Below are 20,408 nucleotides of genomic sequence, written 5' to 3' on the forward strand. Positions count from 1 at the left end.
CCACATGAACGGACCAAGTCAGACAAGCTTTCTGTTTTTCGGATCATCTTTTCTCCAATTAATTATGATAATGTATGCTACAGTTAACCTGAAGTTACATTAAACAACCAGCGATGTCACACCACCGTCGTTGCACCGCATGGTGCTGTAACAGGCAGAAAAAGTTGCATGTAAAATATCACAACCAGTAAAGAGAAGTTTATTTCAAAATGGCAGTGAATAAGAATCACTGGCTTCAAACCAAGAGACACATGCTGTTACAGTATGTGGTGCGACACAAGTGTTAACTAGTGCTGATGTCAGCGGAGTGGAACTTGACATTCATCCAGTGTGTGGTTTGTGTGCGCGAGTGTTTTTCAGTTTGAGTCAACAACCCATTTTAATGCTCAGTCAGTACACAAAACAAAAGCGTGTTTGATTAAGCATTCGTACATGATAGAGAATCCCACCACTGCTAATAATGTTACATGGCTCATTACTGTACATTCCTCTTTCAGCTTTACAGTTAGACAACACCAGAGAGAGTGTATTTAAATTCTGATTAAGAAATTGCACAGGAAAGAAATATACAATAACAACAATATGAAAGACAGGGTAAGAGGGAAGCCACAGAAAATTCAACAGTATTACTTCATATATAGTTATAGGGTGCTAATTTAAATAAAACATCCAGGCAGAATTCTCATCTTCCTAGTCAGCCTCAGTCACGTAACGAGTGCCTGCACTCATTACCACATAAGAAGAGAAGTGGGGGGTAATGACTTCAATACAGTGTGAAAATAAATCATTAAGAGGAACAGTGAACAGTGTATTGCAACCCCTCAGCCCATTCTGAGGGTCTCCCATTTGCTGCTTTTAGTGGAACCCACTGACAGTGAACAAAACTATTCATCAGGGTGCATCTTGTAAGAGTAAAGTGGAGGGGAAGGGTCAGCCTTATGCGATGCACACACCAGTAATCAAATGAGTCTGCTGGAGTGGTGGGGTGTGGGTGTACTGTACCCTCACAAGGTACAATGTGGTCATTAATGGTTGGGCCAGCCTATGTTGTAGTCTAGATCAATTTGAATTTTGACCTCAAAATGAAGAGACAGATTTTAAGCAACCACTGATCTTCAGCTTCCAAGTGCACCTATATAAGACAATAGGCTTTTTTCTCGTGTTTACACAGCCAGCAGAAATGGGGTCAATGGGTAGACAGCCTCTAAAACAAATAGATGCTGTCTGTACGAATTGGGGCTAATCCGCCATCCCCCAACCAAGAAGAGCATCCCCTGAACTAGGCCTCAAGCAACACAATAGAGCCTTCATTTGCGAGTTAAGGGGTTCGTCCCCTCAGAGCTGCACAATGTTTAGTAATAATCGGGGGCGGCCTTCTTTTTCACACCAAAGTAATAGATTACAATGAACCTAGAGTAATCTATATATAATCTAGAAAGTGGTCCGGTCTACATAAGAATACACAACCCCTTCCCTAACAGACTAAAAGTACTTTAAGGATCAACACCCAGCATTAAACATACACAGGCACACAGTATCCTATCTTGCTAGGAAACACCCTCTGACTTAAAATCTGGCTCTGCTGAAAAGTACTTAGTTGAGTCAAACACAGCATAACATTTAAAACATGGAAGCCAAATTTACACAAACGATACAGTCCATGAAAAAGTCTCGAACGAGTAATACAGCAGTCACTGCTAAGCCATTGAGAGAATCACATTCATGTGTCTCTCCACACACACACGTTCATATGCATCAGCTGTGCTGTGTGTTGTGCAGCACAAATGTACAGTAATTTACAATCAATACCAACAGTGACAAGCGAGCAAAGCCCTGTACAGCACAAACACATGTATATCTCTTTGTTCTGTCTCATCAGAATTTGGACAGAATATTTCATACTTACATTATTTATTAATCTAGTATTTAAGTCATATTGTAAAGGTTCCAATGAGGACCTAAACATGACAATTCTAGAGCAGGGAACCCTTGTGAGCAAAAAATAAATAAATAACCAAGAAATGACTCGAGGCTCAGGCGAAGCAAGAAGATCCATGTAAACCTACTTGAAGATTAACTCCTCAGCATAATTAAACTGTTAAGGTAAGCTTCCCAGACAAAAAATAAGTCATCTTGCATATTTAAGGTGGTAGTAACTTCTAGCTCCTGCAGATGGTGTGGCATGAGGATAATCAGGCTAAATACATGCAGGGTTTGCGCTAGGATTCGTAGATTGAGAAGAGGTGGTACAGTGTCTCGTTGGATGTGAGGAAAATGGGTCTCAAAGCAGATGTTAATGATGGGCAAAAAGGAAAAAACACCTGGTTCTAATCTCCACCATTCCAAATGAGTAAAGGAGAAGTATGTCTACAGTTAAACATTTCACACTAAACCACTCTGAATGAGTTTGTTCACATTTCTATGTTTACATTTTGCAGAATTGTGGCATTTTCCTGTAATAAAAGGACATCTACTCTTGCTGCTGTTAAAACTTAGACATAATTAAGAAATAATCTGGGGCTGCAAACTGGGCTGCCCTGCTCTAGAGACTGTGGTCATTAAAGACACATTATAGCACAGTTAGCAGTTAATCCAAAGTGGTCCTTATTGATTGTTGAGCATGTGTAAGGTGAACATACAGTAGTCGACACGTCTGTGTCTTTAGTGGCTGATGTACAGTATAAAGAACTACCATGAAGAAAGGCAAGAAGGACCAAGGCCAAAGCCACCCTGGAGACCCATCGCAAAACTCACACTTAAAAGGTTTGATTAGCACTCAACATGTACACACTTATGTTTCTCAGCACAAATGGGTTCCTTTCTTCATCAAAACTCATCCATCTGTTTGGTTCAGCATCAGTGTTGGAGAGAGGCAAAGATGGTCAAAATCAGATGTTCTGCAGGCATATCTCGGTGACCCAATTATTAGGAATTACACACTCCTGGAATAAGTCAAGTCAATACTGCAGGGAATTATGAATCCAATATGAAAAAAATCCAGCATGGTTTGTACAGTTCACATTTGAAAACCATTACTTTTACGTGACAAGATGTTGAGGGGGTAGACGTTGTCCTGTTGTTACCTTCCAACAGCAGAGAGGAAACCAGGTGAACACAAGGATGAAAGTGGCTCCGTTGCTGGACTGCTCTACGTTTAGTGTCTGGGGTCCAGGTGAGGAACATTCGAGACCCAGCAAGGGACATTACATCAGATCCCCAAAACAGCGCTGGCTAAAAGAACAAAGTCACAATTGAGCTCCACACATTGCAAGCAGTAACAAAGAGGCACAGAGATCAGTTTCATCATTTATCAGGATGTGAGGAGGAGGCGCAGTAGAGAAAGAAACCCAGAGGTGGCTGGAAGGATACTGTGCAAACACGCGCACACACACGCACATACAAGACGCACACAAGCAGACAGATGAGCCAGGGGGTGTGAAGGCAGCAGTGTACCAAAGCCTGAAGGAGTGACAGTGCCCTGGAGCGTTGGCAGTATATCAGGGCGGTCCAGCGGTGTGGCCAGGGGTCAGTACTGGCTCCTGAGACACCCAGGCCAAAGGGAACAATTAAATTAAAAAAAATAATAAAAAAAGGAGACAGACAAAAAGAGAGAGGAGAAGACGGGGTCAGGCAGTGTGCTCCAGCCCAGATGGGCTAGGGGCTCCAGAGAGAGCAATAGAAATAAAAAAAAAAGAGAGAGAGCAGAAGCCTCTCTGGCCTTACGGGCAGCAGGGATTGTCGATAACCAGCATGACGTCGATGCCGTAGACCTCCAGAAGGTCCACCAGGAAACCACGGTCACCTTGCGGGTCCAAGCCCATGGCTCGCACATGCTCAGCGGTCAGAGTTGGGTCAGCACTTCCTGCTACCTCCAATAGGGTCTGGAAGATGCGGTTATTCTGCTCCATAAAGAACCTGCCACAGACGAAAAAATATAAAGTTCCTTAAACCTTCAGACCCTGCATGTAAGCCCAAACATCAGGTCTTCACTCTTAGGACTACATTACTATCGTAATTAACAGTTTCATAGGCCCTGAAACAGAACCCTGTGGAACTCCACAAGGTATTCCACTATCCAAAAACCTGTTAGAGAAACTGTATCTATTGTCCAGGGAAGACTTTCTTCTAGATTTTGGAGCATTGCTGTGAGGATTTAATTGCATTCAGCATGTGCAAGAGTATTGGTGAGGTCAGGATGTAGGATGATTACCACCCCACAAAAAATATATAAATAAATAAATAAATAACAAACAGGTATACTGCAGCACAGCTCAATGCTGGAGGCTGGTGCCAAGACATGTATTTTTATCTGCTCCCGAGAGTTCTATTCTCTAAAGAGACTAAACAAGCTGTGTGTGTATGCATTTGTGTCACATCTGTGTCAGCAATGGATGCACCTTAAAGTAGCTGAATGCCTTTATTAAAAGGGATGTTCACAAACATTTGGACATATAGTGTACCCATTACCCATGGCTTGCTCCTAGAATCAAAGTCATTCCAAGTTATTTCAATGCTGCAGATCCTTAAGCTTATATCCATCCTTATATAAGCATATATTCATAGTAATGAAATGACCTGATAATGATAATGTTCTGAGTGTAACTGAGCTTGGCACTCACAGTATAAAGAGGTCTTCTTCATTGGAGGTGCAGTCTCCGTCAACCTCTTGAGAATACAGCAACAGCTGCCTGCAGGAACATTAAGGTCATGACCATAATCCCCAACATATGTGGTTGAATCTGCTTTCTTAGTTGAATGACTAACCACACAGTTATGCATCATTATGAAAAATTTGGTTACGACACTGCTCCTTTCTAAGGTACACACGGTAGGGGAGTTTACATTCATGTCTTTCCTGATAACTGCTGAATATGTAAATGCCCATAAGCTTATGCAAACAGGAGTAGCAAGTCAATTCAGGTTGATAGTACTAGAACAAACATACGTCACTGTGGTTGAGGCCAAACTAAGCATTTTTAGTGCCGTAAAGACAGAAACGTTTTATCTTGCACAACACCAGTGTTTTCTGAAGGTGCACGACCTCTGTTCGCTGAGCTTGCGATACTTCTCTCGGTCCGCATTGTTGATTCGGAGCAGAGGCTGAAGGCTCTCCCGGTGTGTCTTTACATTCTGGTTGTCAATGTAGACATCATACAAGTCCTTCTTCTCCTCAAAGATCTTCTCTGTGGTACCTAAACACATACACAGACACACAAACAGATAAAGAATGAGGACACAGACTGTTTTAAACGTACACTCAACAGGACACCTTTGAAGTCATCTTCCATAATGGAGGCATTCCTCAGTTCTGTTAAACCTCAGCGTTTCATCATACTTCAAAAAGGAACAACAACACTTTTAACATTTTCTGTCATGATTAAGCTCCCCATTTTGATCTTCTTTGTGCTGGATCAACAAGAGCCACTCACAAGCCACGTAGGACAGCTCCGTCTCCAGAGCTGTGATGTCAGCCACGTTGATGTAGAAGAAGGGACGAAACTCCGGCACAGAGGCACCAATCCCAGGTATGGACACGTTAGCAAGGCAGCAGCAGCAGTATACTGAAATGCATGAGGGGAAAGCATAGTGAATCATTAGCTGCTAAAATATTCCAAAAGATACTGACCAACAGGTGCCTTTATGAATAAATAACTTAAATTGTAAAAAGCACAAATTAATGTAACCTCTGGTGAGTGTGTGTGCTAAATATGACACTTTTGAGTGTGTGCACTTTAGGATATTTGTAGATCCTGGCATCTGAGCTAAAGCGGACAAACATTATCATTCCAAATGAATCACATAATTCGGTGTGGCAAACCATGATTAATCACGTGTCTAATTCAATCTTTTTCCATTTAAAACTGTGCATTTTTGTACATCCATATGAGTGGGGAAACTGTATTTCATACCTTTGATAATCCAATAAGAATACTTTAATTGTGTAAACACAGAATTTACATGTTACACATGTCCAGCAAGTGTAACAGTGGCCTCATGTTCCAAAAGACTGTATATATTTCATATACTGTATACCAAATACACCAATAAGCCATAACATGAACACCACATCCTTGTTTCTACACTCCACTTACCATATAGGAGCACATAGTTCTATAATTATAGCCTGCAGACCACCTCTTCTCTACATACTTTGTTAGCCTCCTTTCCTCCTGTTCCTCAACTGTCAGGACTCCACATGACCACTGCAGAGCAGGTATTATTTGTGTGGAGGGTCATTCTTATCACTGCAGTGACACTGAAATGGTGGTGGTGTGTTATTAGTGTGTATTGCGCTGGTACGAGTGGATCAAACACAGCAGTGCTGCTTGAGTTTTTAAACACTGTCTGTCCACGCACACTATTAGACACCCCTATTTAGCTGGTCCACCTTATAGATGTAAAGTCAGAGACAGAAGCTCATCTGTTGCTGCAAGGGTGTGTTGGTCATCCTCTAGTCCTTCATCAGTGGACTACTGGATGCTGCCCCACAGGACGCTGTTGGCTGTAACAGTGAGGTGTTTAAAAACTCCAGCAGCACTGCTGTGTCTGATACACTCATACCAGCGCAACACACACTACTAACACACCATGTCAGTATCACGGCGGTGCTGGGGTTGACCCACCACCCAAATAATACCTGCTCTTTGATGGTTCTGTGGTCCTGATCATTGAAGAATAGGGTAACGGATGGGCTACAGGCTGTAATTATAGAAAGCTCCTATATGGTAAGTGGTGGCGATATAATGGACAATGAGTGTAAAGTGGTGCTAATTTCCACTGGCTTCACTGTACAGTCTCAAAAAATAAAGTGCTTGAAATGGTACTTCTGGCTTCAGAAAGAACCATGTTTGTACTAGAGAAAAACTTAATACTCTCATTCGTCTCTATTACAAACATTGCTCTTTATGGAACCAAAATTGGTTCCTTTTATTGCACCTTTCAAAGTACAATTTAAAGCACCTTTATTTTTTAGACATTTTTTGTACAGTAATAGCTCTTAAGGATAGCTACAGCTCCACTTTCTAGTTGCTTTTGCTAGTTTGCTGCTCTTTGATTTATCCACAGGTCTGTCGTGAGCACTGTCCATTTAAAAGCTCTATTCTGACGACTAGTCTATCACAGCATCATACAGCATGTGAATAATGTCTTCATTTATCTTGTTAACTTCCCCATCCATAATCTTAGCAAATTAATTTCATTTTATAAAGTATCATGTCTCACCCCGGTAGCAGACCACTCCAACAGGCGGAGGGGAGAAAATGAGAATGCGCTTCCTTAACAAGGCAAACTTCCACAGCACCATGATCTGCTCTCCAAAGAAACGTATGAACTGGGACATGCAGCCAGCAGGATGTGTGATCTGACAAGATGTAAACAGAGATGACCATGTTGACATTTTGACACTTAGATTTTTCAGGTGCAAGAAATACCAATTTTCCAAATACCAAACACAATATCTGTTTAACTGAGTGAAGCTTGTAATGTAAATGATCTAGCACCTTTATTATTTCAGCTAAACTCCCTCACTTCAACAGACACACAAAGAAAGAATGGCAGCAAGAGTTTATATGACTCACAATAGACGATGCTATGGCACTAAATCAAATTAGGGCCCTGGTCAAAGTGAAGAAATGCTCTTTGTCTGCTCTAACTGGAGAGATTATTCCCCATAAGCAATACACATTGACACATCCTCATTTTCATCACGAGGTCCAAATATCAGCTGATCTTGCAGCAATATAACAACAAGCGAGAGAAGCATATAATATCTTCCCTGTAAAGCAGGGTCGCTTGTCTACTCACCTTCATCTCTGGATGCATGCAGCGGTTAACCATGGTCCCCAGGGCGCTGGTGGGGCAGACAGTGACCAGGCCGTTCCCTCCAGAGGGAAGCACAGCCTTCTTATCCTCATAGAACGCCTCTAGTGGAGAATACTGGCCCGGGCACTGTAGCTGGTGCCTGTAGTCAAATACAGACAGCGTTCTCAGATCGGCTGTGCCCAACATTCATATAAGAGGCTTAATAATTAACTGGGAAATGGTTTCAACATAGACATAGAGGTAAGTATATGTTGCTGTTTCAATGAAACCTGAAATCTGTTGCTTTAAAAAGTGACCTAATTTTAACATTCAGCACAGTCAGAGGTTACATGCATATATATTATATATACACACATACATATATATATATATATATATATATATACATATACACACATATATATATATATATATAATATATATATATATATATATATATATATATATATATATATACATACACACATATATATACACATATATACATATACATACATACATACATATATACACATACATTATATATATATACACATACATATACACATACATATACACATATATATACACATATATATACACATATATATATACACATACATATACACATATATATATATATATATATATATATATATATGTATGTGTATATATATATATATATATATATATATATATATATATATATATATATATACACACATACACACATACACACACACACACACACATTTATATATTTATACAGTGAGTCCAAGAAGTATTTGATCCCTTGCTGATTTTCTTCGTTGGCCCACTAATAAAGACATGATCATTCTATACTTTTAATGGTAGATGTATTCTTACATGGAGAGACAGAATATTAAAAAGAAAATCCAGAAAATAAATCTAAGGAATATATATTAATTGATTTGTATTTCATGGAGTGAAATAAGTATTTGATCCCTTAGTATTCATTAGCAGTTCTGGCTTTTACAGACCAGTTAGACACTCCCAATCAACTTGTTACCTGACCTGAAGCCACCTGTTCTCACTAATCACTTGTGTGAAAAACACCTGTCCACAGAATCAGACAGATCACACAGATTTCAAGTCTCCAACATGGGTAAAACCAAAGAGCTGTCACAGGACCTCAGAGTCAGAATTGTTGACCTTCACAAAGCTGGAATGGGCTACAAAAAGATTAGTAAGGTGTTGGATGTGAAAGTAACAACTATTGGTGCAATTATCAGAAAGTTTAAAGAGTATAACATGACAATCAACAGACCTCGGCCCGGTGCTCCAAAGAAGATTTCGCCTCGTGGGGTGGCAATGATGCTGAGAACAGTCAGAAATCGTCCTGCAACCACTCGGCAGGAGTTAGCAAATGACCTGAAGGCAGCTGGGACCACAGTTTGCAAGGAAACAATTGGCAACACTTTGCGCAACAATGGATTCACATCCTGCAGTGCCCGAAAGGTACCCCTGCTGAAGAGAGCACATGTGGAGGCGCGCCTCAAGTATGCCAATGATCATTTGAAAGATGAACCAAGTTATTGGGAGAAGGTTTTGTGGTCAGACGAGACCAAAATTGAACTTTTTGGCCTCAACTCCACCCGCCATGTGTGGAGGAAGAAAAATGCTGCCTATGACCCCAAGAACACTGTGCCCACCGTCAAGCATGGAGGTGGAAGCATAATGTTTTGGGGGTGTTTCTCTGCCAAGGGTACAGGGCTACTTCACCGCATCACTGGGAAGATGGATGGAGCCATGTACCGCACAATCCTGAGGGACAACCTCCTCCCCTCTGCCAGGGATCTGAAAATGGGCCGTGGTTGGGTCTTCCAACATGATAACGACCCTAAACATACAGCAAAGGCAACAAAGGATTGGCTCAAGAAAAATCACATTAAGGTCATGGAGTGGCCCAGCCAGTCGCCAGACCTCAATCCGATCGAAAATCTATGGAGGGAGCTGAAGGTCAGAGTTGCCAAGCGACAGCCCACCAACCTTCATGATTTAGAGAGGATCTGCAAAGAAGAGTGGGCCAAAATTCCCCCTGGTGTGTGTGCTAAACTTGTGGTTAACTACAACAAACGTCTCACCGCTGTGCTTGCAAACAAAGGCTTTGCCACTAAGTATTGAGTGTGTTTGGCAAGAGGGATCAAATACTTATTTTCCTCATTGAAATACAAATTAATTAAAATATATTCTTTAAAATTATATTCTGGATTTTTGTCTTGATATTCTGTCTCTCCATGTTAGAATATATCTACCATTAAAAGTGCAGAAGGATAGTGTCTTTATTAGTGGGCAAACAAAGAAAATCAGCAAGGGATCAAATACTTCTTGGACTCACTGTATATACTCAATGTTTTTTTTGACTCACTGAATCTGTAGGACTCTTTGGAATCTGATCCACTTTGCACTAATGGTGTACGAATGTTAATTTAACACATTTTTGCGTGACAGGGTGGTTGGGTTGAGTTTGGTATATATATATATATATATATATATATATATATATATATATATATATATATATATATATATATATATATTGTTTGCTTGTTTTTGTTTTGTTTCGTTGTGTTAGACAGGGTCCACCAAACTCAACCCAACCACCCTGTCACGCAAAAATGTGTTAAATTAACATTCGTACACCATTAGTGCAAAGTGGATCAGATTACAAAGAGTCCTACAGATTCAGTGAGTCAAAAAAAACATTGAGTGACACCACCTGTAACTCTGAGACAATGCTTAATAGATGAGATTGTCTTATTTATAGAAACAGGGGGGTGGGTGAAAAAAAAGTTGTGAAGCGTGATGAGCGGTGGCGGAAGGAGACTGAGGAGATCGAGGAGACAACAAACAGAACAAGAGCTAAATCTAAATGCAAAAGATTGACAACCCTTGTAGCTGGACGCTGGAGATAGTGGATGTTCAAAAGCACTTACCGAACTTGGTTCTCTAGGAAGTGCATGTAGCGGTACAGTAGGGTGTAAGACGGCGATAGGATGCCTACAGACTTCATTCGAGCCCCTCTTTCTAGCTCACTCTCCACTGGCATATTAGCGAAGCACGCCAGACCGAAGTAACAGCCTTTCCGGAAATATCTGAGAACACAATCAAAGCATAGCATGCACGTCAGTTTCTGTTTATGGTATTAAGGGAGAGAATAAACGATTAAGCTATTAAAAGTAGAGAACAGACTGATATTACACATCATGCATCTGCAAACAACACATAAAAGCAGTAAAATCGATTATTGGGCTGAGTGGCCCAGGGGTCACGAGTTCAAATCCTGAGCCTTGCCACTTTGTCATCAGCGGCTGGAGTTTGAAAAGAGGAGGTGGATGGCTTTGCATGTATTGGAGGAGACGTGTTAAGTCCTTCCCTCCCTACAAATAGGTGGGTTAACTGGGAGTACCCAATATACACACAAATTTCAAAAATGGGGGTTTCCCTTCTTCCGTCCACACAGAGACGAAAACACTTGCATGAACATGCTAGCTCTGTATAGGGTGATAGTCCCCTACTTCATAAGGAAAGGCATCCTTTAAAAAAAAAATAAAAAGAAAAAAAAGACAGAGGTTTAATCCCAAATGAAACCAGAGAGGTTTAATCCCAAATGTAGAGCACTATGCAAGTCACGAAATTACTGACTAACTCTAAGTAGAGAATTATATATCTGTAATAGGACAGTTTTTACATTTATTCATATGTCGAAATCTGAAATCTAGTGCTATGCTTGTAGTTATATGACCTATGTAGTTCACTATATAGGGAGTAGGGAGGTATTTGAGATTCGGCCAGAAACATGCATGCGTTGTGATGTCAGCATTTTCAAGAAGCTACAATTTTTCAAAAATCTCCACCTTGGAAAGTGTTTTCAAAAGGCTTTCAGTCTTCAGTGACTAAAGACCTCAAATAAATACGAGTGAACAGGGCCTTAGTCAGTGCCAACAACCATCCGCTAGCTAGATCTCCCCCATTACATGATACCAGCAGTGCTGAGAGGGTGAAGGCTCGCATGCGTTTCCTCCAAGACACGTGAACTGCCACCAACACAACACAATAAAGACAGCGCAACACACTTGGAGAAAATACTACACAGCAAATGTGTTACAGCACTTAACAGACTTAACAGACACCCACACTGGCTAGCACCTTGCTGAGTGATGGGGTTAAGGGAAGAGAAGGCAAGGTCAGAAACTGGCTCTTACACTCCCAATATCAGTATCAATATTGATTAAATACTGTTAAGTGTTGTTATAAATATTTAAACACTGATACGTCAATATGGAAACACCCACAGTATGGATACTGTCCAAGCCAGAAAGAATAAAAAAAAAAACACCCATGACTCGTCCATGTAAATTGTCCATGTTGGTTGGTCAACAGATTGATGATGCTATAAGCAAATCTTCAGCTCGTGTACAATCTACTGGACGCTGTTGTTATACATAATTGCATTTCATGCATTCAGTCACTTCGTAGACTGCCTGAATCTGGCAATTACCGAAGCCCCTTCCGTCATGTGGTTCCTAATACAGTACTAAATCTAGGTACATTTAAAATGACTGGAAATGATCAGCTAATACTCAAGATTTCAGTGTGGTATCTAAACATCTCTACAAAGAACACTCTCATCTTACGCTCGAAAGGTCAGATCATGTTCTTACATAAAGTCATTCGCAATCCGATGAGAGCCGCTGGCCATGGACTTGAACTCCACCCCTTCCAGGTTCACATCCTGAGGTAAGCACCACTCCACCATGTTTCCTGTTGAAAAGTGTTAGAAAGTGTGGGTTACAAACTGCAGGTCCAAATGTGTGCTCTTGTATAGTGCCACGAAGGATGAAGCCTAAACATCTCACCATTCATGAGAAAGTGAGATACTGTACTACACTTTAAAGGGGAAGTCGAGCAGTGTATGAGTCAGCTGGCTGAATTATACAACTCTCACCAAACTCACTTCTCTTGTGGTATGACTTACAATGACAGCAGGTCACAGGCAGTGTTTGACCAAAGAGGTGTGTGCAAACACACATAGGGGATGAAGGCTATAGCTGCCTATAGCTTCCCCTGTACAACTCACAGAATTTGAAGAGGACATATATTAGCTTTAAGCTTTTGGGAGATGGGAGTCACAGCTCTGAAGCATCTAACACAACTATATATATATATATATATATATACACACACATCCACTGAGGCATCGCTGTGTTAGCTGCTCCTGTCAGTTACAGTATAGGAGGGCAGGAAGAGTGGCACTCCTGCCAGCTCACCTGATCTCGTGTCGAAGGTCACCACGAACACGGCAACTATTTGGTCCTTTTCCTCCCATTCTGCGATTCGACGGTCTTTAATGGAGAGCCCGGTGAACGCGCAGTCTCCCTCCTCGTCGGTGGCTCCAGCGTCCCCCTCAGGCCCGGCCTGTGTGGAGGGGGAGCGCGGGTTTCTGCCTCTAACAGCTGTTCCGCTGCCCGGAGCTCCGGGGCTCGAAGGCCAGCCCAAACCGCCTCCATCCCTGCCCTGAAGGCGGCACTTCGACGGCTCGGAGCCCACGGAGTCCGACGGCTCCAGAGAGGGGCCGGTGGGGGGCGGCTGGCCCGGGGGTACCTCCTCCCAGTCCAGCAGCGGAGCGCGGTCAGACTGCTCCACCATCGCCGTCACCGCGGGGCGGGGGGTGGGGGATAAAGTCGCCTGGCCGGTAGAAACGCTCTCGGTCGGTTCGCTCAAAACAAACCGCAGCTTCTTTTCGTCGTAGGATGAAGCATGTCTGCAGCGTCGGGACGAGTTGCAGGGTGTGTGTGTTTGTGTGTGTTTGTGTGTGTGAGGGAGAGGAAGATGATGTTTTGATGACGTCTCGCGCTTCCGTTCACGTGTTGCAACCGAGAGCGACCGTCCCCGTGGATGCGTGACGTCACGCCGCACGATGTTGCCGTTTTATTCTTTTTCATTCTTTTTTATTTCTTATTTATTAATAAAAAATAACGAAGGTTTATTAAACTATTTCAGTACTGGTGCACATTTTTCCATGCACGGTTTGTGAGTTCAATTCCAGCCCTTCATTAGTGGTCAGGTACGGGGAATGGTCCACCAGTTAATACAAAAATAATATAATAAAATATTTATAAATGTTCAATAAAATACCTCAAATCAGGCCTGGCCCTTTTGTTTATAGGGGGTTATAGAAGCACTGAATCTAATATGGTGAGCAATAATAGAAGAGCTTGTGAAAAAAAAAGCCAGCGTTGTTACACTATAAATGCTTTAAATACACTATATGCACTATAAATATATTTCTATATGACTTATATTTAATAATGTTAACATTTTTAGTAAACAGCGTTATATCACAGCAGGATCCCTGAGCCACAAAAGGTCAGGCCACAAAAAAAACAGACGGCACCTGTAGGCCTCCTCTCTGCTGGGGGCGTGGTTTACGATTAAACGAGAAGCTATTTGCTTAAATTCTTGACTGACACCTTAAACAGTCCGCCCATTAATCTCTAAAATGAGCACAGGCTCAGATGGACGGGTCTTCCTAAAGGAGTCCAGGCTGGAGGCCTTTTAGCGAAATCAGAGGCTGCAGCGCGGCGGTGGCTCAGGCTGCCTGGGGTCGGTTAGCTCGAGCAGGCCGAGGAACTGTGAGTCGGTGAGTCCTGAAGTTTGGCTTCTTAATTTTGGTCCAGGAGTACAACTGAGTTTGTCAAGGAGTGTCCTGCATATTGTAGCTACTGTTGTTACTGTTTCAACAGACAGTTTACCTTAGGAAGGGCTACCTGATGAGTTAATTAGCTATAATCAGGTGTGCTGGGAGCAGGAGACACTCATCAAATGTGCAGAGCTGCTCCAGGGCCTCCGAGAGTAAGGCTGTTGATCTAGAATTAGTCACTGTTGCTTAAAAAAATCCTATGACCAGGACTGAGGGCAACTGAGAAATCATGGCTGTCTGAGAATATACATTTGTTAGCTTCCATGTATTTATAGTATTTATAGTTCTGCCATGAAACCTCTAAAACTAACGTCTGGCTTAACTCAGATGGCCCTCTTTTGTTTTCTGGGGGTTTATGGAAGTACTAAATCTGAGAGGCACTCTCCAGACCAGCTCAAAAATGTAACCAAATGTCTCAATAATGCTAAATCCCACCTTTATTCTCTAGTGGCCAGGGATGGCGGCCATGAACGAGAAGGCAATTCAGCAGCACTTGAACTTCTCGAGCTGCGGGGAGGAGGACAGCAGTGACAGCAGCGTGGACGACTGGGCACCGATAAGTGTACCACTGAGAAGCCCCTCCTCTACCTGCCGGACCCCCAGAGTGCAGCGCCACCATGCCAGGAGTGTCACAGTCTCCCCATCCGCGCCCACCTCACCCATCCCTTACTCAGCCTGGAGAAAACTAAGGCTCTGTGACTCTCCCAGCACTCCTAAGGTAGCACTTGATGAGTGGCTTTGAAGGAAGTGGTTGGAAGCTCGGCAAGAACCAAACTTGTGCAATTTCTATCTCCCCCCCCCCCCCCCCCCCCCAGAGTCTGCTGTCCAAGTCGGCCCTGTCCTACTCTAGCAGCAAGCCCTGTCGCAGCCAAAGGGTTCTGTGCCTGCCCAGTGCCTCTGACCGTGTACCTGCAGTCAACATTAACCCTTTTACTCCGGACACGGTGAGGAGAAACGGAGAACACTGCAAAAGGAAGAGCCGTAGGAGTGATGGTGATGACGAAGAAGATGGACACAGGTACAGTAGTCGAGGGACATGATGGTTCACAGAATTAGATTGGATGCGATGCACTGGAGATTCAGTATTTGTTGCAGCTAAAAGGAGAGGCTGAAAATGTGCTTTGTGTTAATTTGTTAATGTTTTTCATTTTCAGTTCATTAGAACAATCCAAGCTGTGGTTAAGACTTTAGAATGAGCAGCCTGATCTTGTTGCGCTAGCTGCATTAAAGACCTTGTGCTATTCAGCACAGCTTTTGTCCACTAGCCACAAACCAACACTGACGCCACTAATAAAACAATGATGTTGTGGTGTTTCACCCCCTGCCTTCTCATAACAGGCCAGGAATGTCTAGGAGCTTATTGGTCAGAGGGGGCTTTTACAGTGGGAGTTGCGTTTATCCCTTTAAAGTAGCTGGGGAGGTATTTTCACAATTTTGCCTACCTGTAGCTCTTAAGATTAGGCTCTGTTTGTGGGCTTCTTTCTTTTCTTTTCTTTTCTTTTTTTTTTTTTTTTTTTTTTTTTTTTTTTAAGATTAAAATTAAATTCTCTTGATTTGGCTGGCCTGTATTATACCCCATTCAAAAAGCAGTTGGTCTGAAAAGGGGGGTGGGGTAACCAAACCTCTATAGTCCTAGTAGCACTTACATAATGTGAAACTGTCTGTTCTTTACAATATCTCCCAATTCTGTGATCGATAGGCCATTAGAAATGCTCCACAATGACTTTATTAAAAGTTAAGTTCCTGTAAAGGTATAATTTTGGACATTCAGTGTTTTGTGACTGCGACAATAAATTCATCTGGTGTTCATGACCTCACAAAAAAAATTAGATGCAGGACCCAGCTTTACCCAGAGCTGTCTGTGCAGGTCTAAGGAGACTCCGATGTCATCTGAGGATGAAAGCTATTTCCTCCCATCAAAGGTATTTTTCATTAAAGGCATTTCTGGAACACCCCAAGCCCTCATTTTACTACTGACTTAAATAGAACTGGAGTCTGAACGTGTACCAATCTGATAACCAATCAGGTCTCTCTCCCTGTTCTTTCACTCCGTCTTCCATCTGTCTGTGCTCAGAGGCCAGCAGTGCCGGCCCTCATGCTGTCGCGCTATGAGAGCGAGTTCCTGGAGCTGGGCCGGATCGGCGTGGGCGAGTTTGGTGCCGTGTACCGTTGTGTGAAGAGGCTGGACGGCTGCATGTATGCCATCAAGCGCTTGCGCAGGCCTCTTGCAGGCTCCGCCAATGAGTGAGTCAGCACTGCCAGTCCCCTCTAAAGCTTTAGAACAGGCATGACTGCTGTTTTCTTTTCAAACCAGTACAGTAGGGATGCACGATCACTAATTGCATTCTTGTTGACAACTAAAAACATCTTAGAACATGTGTTTAAATATCAAACTGGGGGTGGGGGCAAAATCAATAAATGTGGCGTGAACAACAAGGTTCCTTGATTTGTCTGCAGGCAGTTGGCCTTGAAGGAGGTGTATGCTCATGCTGTTCTGGGACACCATCCACATGTTGTGCGCTATTACTCTGCTTGGGCTGAGGATGACCATATGATCATTCAGAATGAGTACTGCGATGGTATGGACCTTTTTTTTGGGGGGGGGGGGGGTCAAGGATGCGTTTACTTCTATATCCATCTAAACACTAGGCCACAGGTCACCTACAAGTAATTAATTTATGGTGTCCTTTTTTTGAAGGTGGAAGCCTCCTTGATGTCATTACTGAGAAGGAAGAGCAGGGAGAGTTCTTTCGGGAACCAGAGCTGAGGGATCTTCTGCTTCAGGTCTCAATGGGGCTGAAATACATCCACACCTCGGGCCTAGTGCACCTAGACATCAAACCCAGTAAGCCTCTCATTGCTCAACAATTATGCATTTGGATTATTGGCTAATTAATAATCGCTTTGCCTATAGATTAGATGTCCAAATGTTTGTGGGCACCCCTTCAATGAATGCACTTTAAGTTGCACCCATTGCTGGCACAGATGTGTAAATGTCTGGCCCCTGTTGAAAGGTATTGTCAATAGAATTGGACTCTCAGACAAACGTTAACCTATCAACCATTTACCTAGCATTGAGCTGTAGAACTGTGTTTTCTGGGATTATGGCGCTTCATCCAGTAGTTTGTGTGGGTCATTCAACATCCGACTTTACTAATGCTCCCAAATCTAATAGAAAGCCTTTCCTGGACAGTAGAGACAGTAACTCTTTAAAAAAAAAAAAACACAAACCAGGTTTGTGACACTGGACAAGACTTTTAATTTAATTGATGGCACGTTTGTGATCCCTGTGATCTCTAATACCCCACAACATCCCCACATGTATGCACCATCCTTTTACTCCAGCATTTATGGCGATCATCCAACTCTTTACTAAACCAGGTGAGCTAGTGATTGAATTCAGGCAGTAGGGAAATCTGTGTAGTGACTTTTGCCTGCATCACTTTGTGAATGTGTTCTTTGCTCCTTAGGCAACATTTTCATCTGCCATCGGCCCAGCTCTAGTGCTGGAGCAGCGGGAGACAGCGAAGAGGAAGATGATGCATACCCTTCGTCGGGGGTGGTTTATAAAATTGGTAACTCTCGGCTGTGCTAATGACTGCGTTTATTCCTGTATCATGACGTCAAGTCTCCCTGGCTCAAGCTCATGTCTGTCTTATTGCAGGTGACCTGGGTCATGTGACTTCTATTTCTAGCCCTCAGGTGGAGGAGGGGGACAGTCGTTTCCTGGCCGGTGAAGTTCTGCACGAGGTGCAATTCATAAGTTTTGTCATCTTTAATATAATCAGCCATTAACTTCAATAAGTGTGTGTGATTTTTTTTTTTTTTTTTTTTTTTTTTTTTTTTTTTTTTTTTTTTTTTTTTTTATTATTATTATAAATATATAATGACCCTGTGTGGCTTCTAGGACTATGCTCAGCTACCCAAGGCGGATATCTTTTCCCTGGGCCTGACTGTGCTGTTGGCAGCTGGAGCTCCACCACTGCCTCAGAATGGAGATGAATGGCACCGCCTCAGACAGGCTCGGTTACCCAGCCTGCCCCAGGAGTTGATGCCACACTTGCGAAATCTTATACAGGTAAAATACAGTGATTAACTGTAGGAAGAACAACATTCTTGGACATTACCCAGACACCAGAGTCATTAATACTGCGGGTGTAACGGTACGCAGAAGTATTGGTTTGGTTTACATCATGGCTAGAACCTCATGGTTCAGTACAGCCCTGTGTCTTTTGCACTTGACATAGTTGGATTCCAATCAGCTTAAGCTAAGCATGGCATGTTAATGAACATGATGTAGTGATAATTGTTCTTGGCAATTGTTGACCTGTAGTGGTTTATTCTTATTTTTTATATATTTAATTATTATAATAAGATGCTGCTTAATCTAAAAAGAATGGGTACCAGCAAACACTTATCTGCATTGGGCAGATGCTGGGCTTTTTGACAAGAATCTTCATCTTAATAACTTTACTGCACGTGTAACACACTACAAATAATGCGTCATGTTAATCCAGCTGCATGTAGTCCCAATGTCTATTTCTTATGGTTATGAATCTTCTGTGGCAAAGGCAGATTTGTCCTGTACAAAAACATCAGCACTGGCCCACAATTCCCTGTACATCTGTGTTTAAATAAATAATAATAATGTGCAGAAGATAACTTGGTGCTTCCATTTGGCAGATGATGCTGGACCCTGATCCTGCTGTGAGGCCATCTGCGTCTGCATTGTGCAAGCACCCGGTGCTGCGCAGAGAGAGGGCTGGAAAACTGGCTGCACAGCTGCGTAAAGAGCTCAACGTGGAAAAGTTCAGGACGGCCATGTTAGAAAGGTGACTCTGTATTATCTGTATTCTGCAGCTGTAACTCTTTGATGGGATCATCAGTGTTGCCTGTTCACTCAGTCCAGGCATCATCAGTTTTGGTCCTGGAGGGCCCATGTGCATTATAGTTTGGTTTGAGTTCCTACTCAAACACCCGCTTGATTTGACTTCATAAATATTTTCTGTGTATCAACAAACTCTGCTAGACACTAACCCACTCAGACTGAAATTGGTGACCCCTGACCTAAGCTATGTTTGAAGTACATGCTGAAGTATGTCAGTATGGCAACCAACAGAGGGCGCAGCTGTGTAACTGTGCCTTTGAGATCCGCTAATTTACTGTGGAAATAAAATGCAGTCTGGTGTAGAGTTTGTGCCTCCTTGGTAAAGTTGCTTCTTCTGTTCATCTGATTTTAAAGTAACTACATACATTATGCACTGAAATGTGACTTATGTGTAATGTAGTGTACCTGAACTACAAGACTGACTTTCTTTTCCCTTTCTTCTCCATCCCCAGAGAACTCCAAGAGGCTCGATTAGCTGCTACCTCCCCTCAGCCCCCACCCCTCCCCTCTGGACAGCTCCTCTCCACTGCATGCTCTCTCCCTAAATCAGGCCGGAGGCTGGTGGGCCGAAACGTTGCTCGATCAATGAGTTTTGGCTGCCTGGGCCGCTGACCTTTTTCATCCTGGTCGAACCACCATATGCAAAAACTTCTGAAGTTCCATTTTTAGTTGTTTTTCACCATTGTGTGTGTGAAATTGAACTGTCCCAGATGGTGTCTCATTTCAGTGAAAAGTTTTGTGCTTTTTATTGACCTGAATGGCTTCTTTTTATCCTTGTAAATAAAGATTTTAAATGTTTGAGTGTCTCATTGTCTTCTGAAAACAACTGAAGTAGCTGATGTCTTTGTGGAGCTGTAGCATGACCTGTTTTGCATGTGCTATTGCCCATGCCTATGGCCTCTTTATCTTGCAAGCACACTGTTCATTCAGGGGAAATCCATATAGTTAACCACTTTTTTTTTTTTTTTTTTTTTTTTTTTTTTTCTCCAGGAATTG

The 20,408-nt window shown here is 42.5% G+C and overlaps 2 protein-coding genes across 5 annotated transcripts; one reads left to right on the forward strand and one right to left on the reverse strand.

The window, feature by feature from the left end:
• Window positions 1-180: 180 nt before the first annotated feature.
• dennd11 (DENN domain containing 11) lies at window positions 181-13,694 on the reverse strand. 4 transcript variants are annotated; one of them, XR_011980804.1, is made up of 11 exons: window positions 13,092-13,694; window positions 12,486-12,585; window positions 10,758-10,916; window positions 7,804-7,960; window positions 7,222-7,360; window positions 5,430-5,561; window positions 5,042-5,192; window positions 4,620-4,688; window positions 3,724-3,915; window positions 3,454-3,539; window positions 181-3,231 (listed from the first exon to the last, which is right to left on the reverse strand). XR_011980804.1 is itself a non-coding variant. In XM_072695529.1 (10 exons), the coding sequence occupies exons 1-10, from the start codon at window positions 13,468-13,470 to the stop codon at window positions 3,204-3,206; spliced, it is 1,506 nt and encodes a 501-aa protein (XP_072551630.1). In that variant the 5' UTR covers window positions 13,471-13,694; the 3' UTR covers window positions 181-3,203. The 4 variants fall into 4 exon arrangements, 3 of the variants coding, with proteins under 3 accessions (XP_072551630.1, XP_072551631.1, XP_072551632.1); XM_072695529.1 differs by lacking the exon at window positions 3,454-3,539; XM_072695530.1 differs by having other exon boundaries at window positions 181-3,539; window positions 13,092-13,693.
• Window positions 13,695-13,863: 169 nt separating this feature from the next.
• On the forward strand, window positions 13,864-20,168 carry wee2 (WEE2 oocyte meiosis inhibiting kinase). Its single transcript, XM_072695062.1, has 12 exons — window positions 13,864-14,464; window positions 14,973-15,242; window positions 15,340-15,542; window positions 16,392-16,446; window positions 16,599-16,768; window positions 16,982-17,103; window positions 17,223-17,369; window positions 17,995-18,099; window positions 18,189-18,274; window positions 18,432-18,602; window positions 19,208-19,356; window positions 19,865-20,168. Exons 2-12 carry the CDS (start codon window positions 14,982-14,984, stop codon window positions 20,022-20,024), a joined length of 1,629 nt encoding a protein of 542 aa, XP_072551163.1. The 5' UTR covers window positions 13,864-14,464; window positions 14,973-14,981; the 3' UTR covers window positions 20,025-20,168.
• The last annotated feature ends 240 nt before the right edge of the window (window positions 20,169-20,408 follow it).

The sequence above is a fragment of the Salminus brasiliensis genome, chromosome 13, assembly GCF_030463535.1.
Source record: "Salminus brasiliensis chromosome 13, fSalBra1.hap2, whole genome shotgun sequence".
Classification (NCBI taxonomy): Eukaryota; Metazoa; Chordata; class Actinopteri; order Characiformes; family Bryconidae; genus Salminus; species Salminus brasiliensis.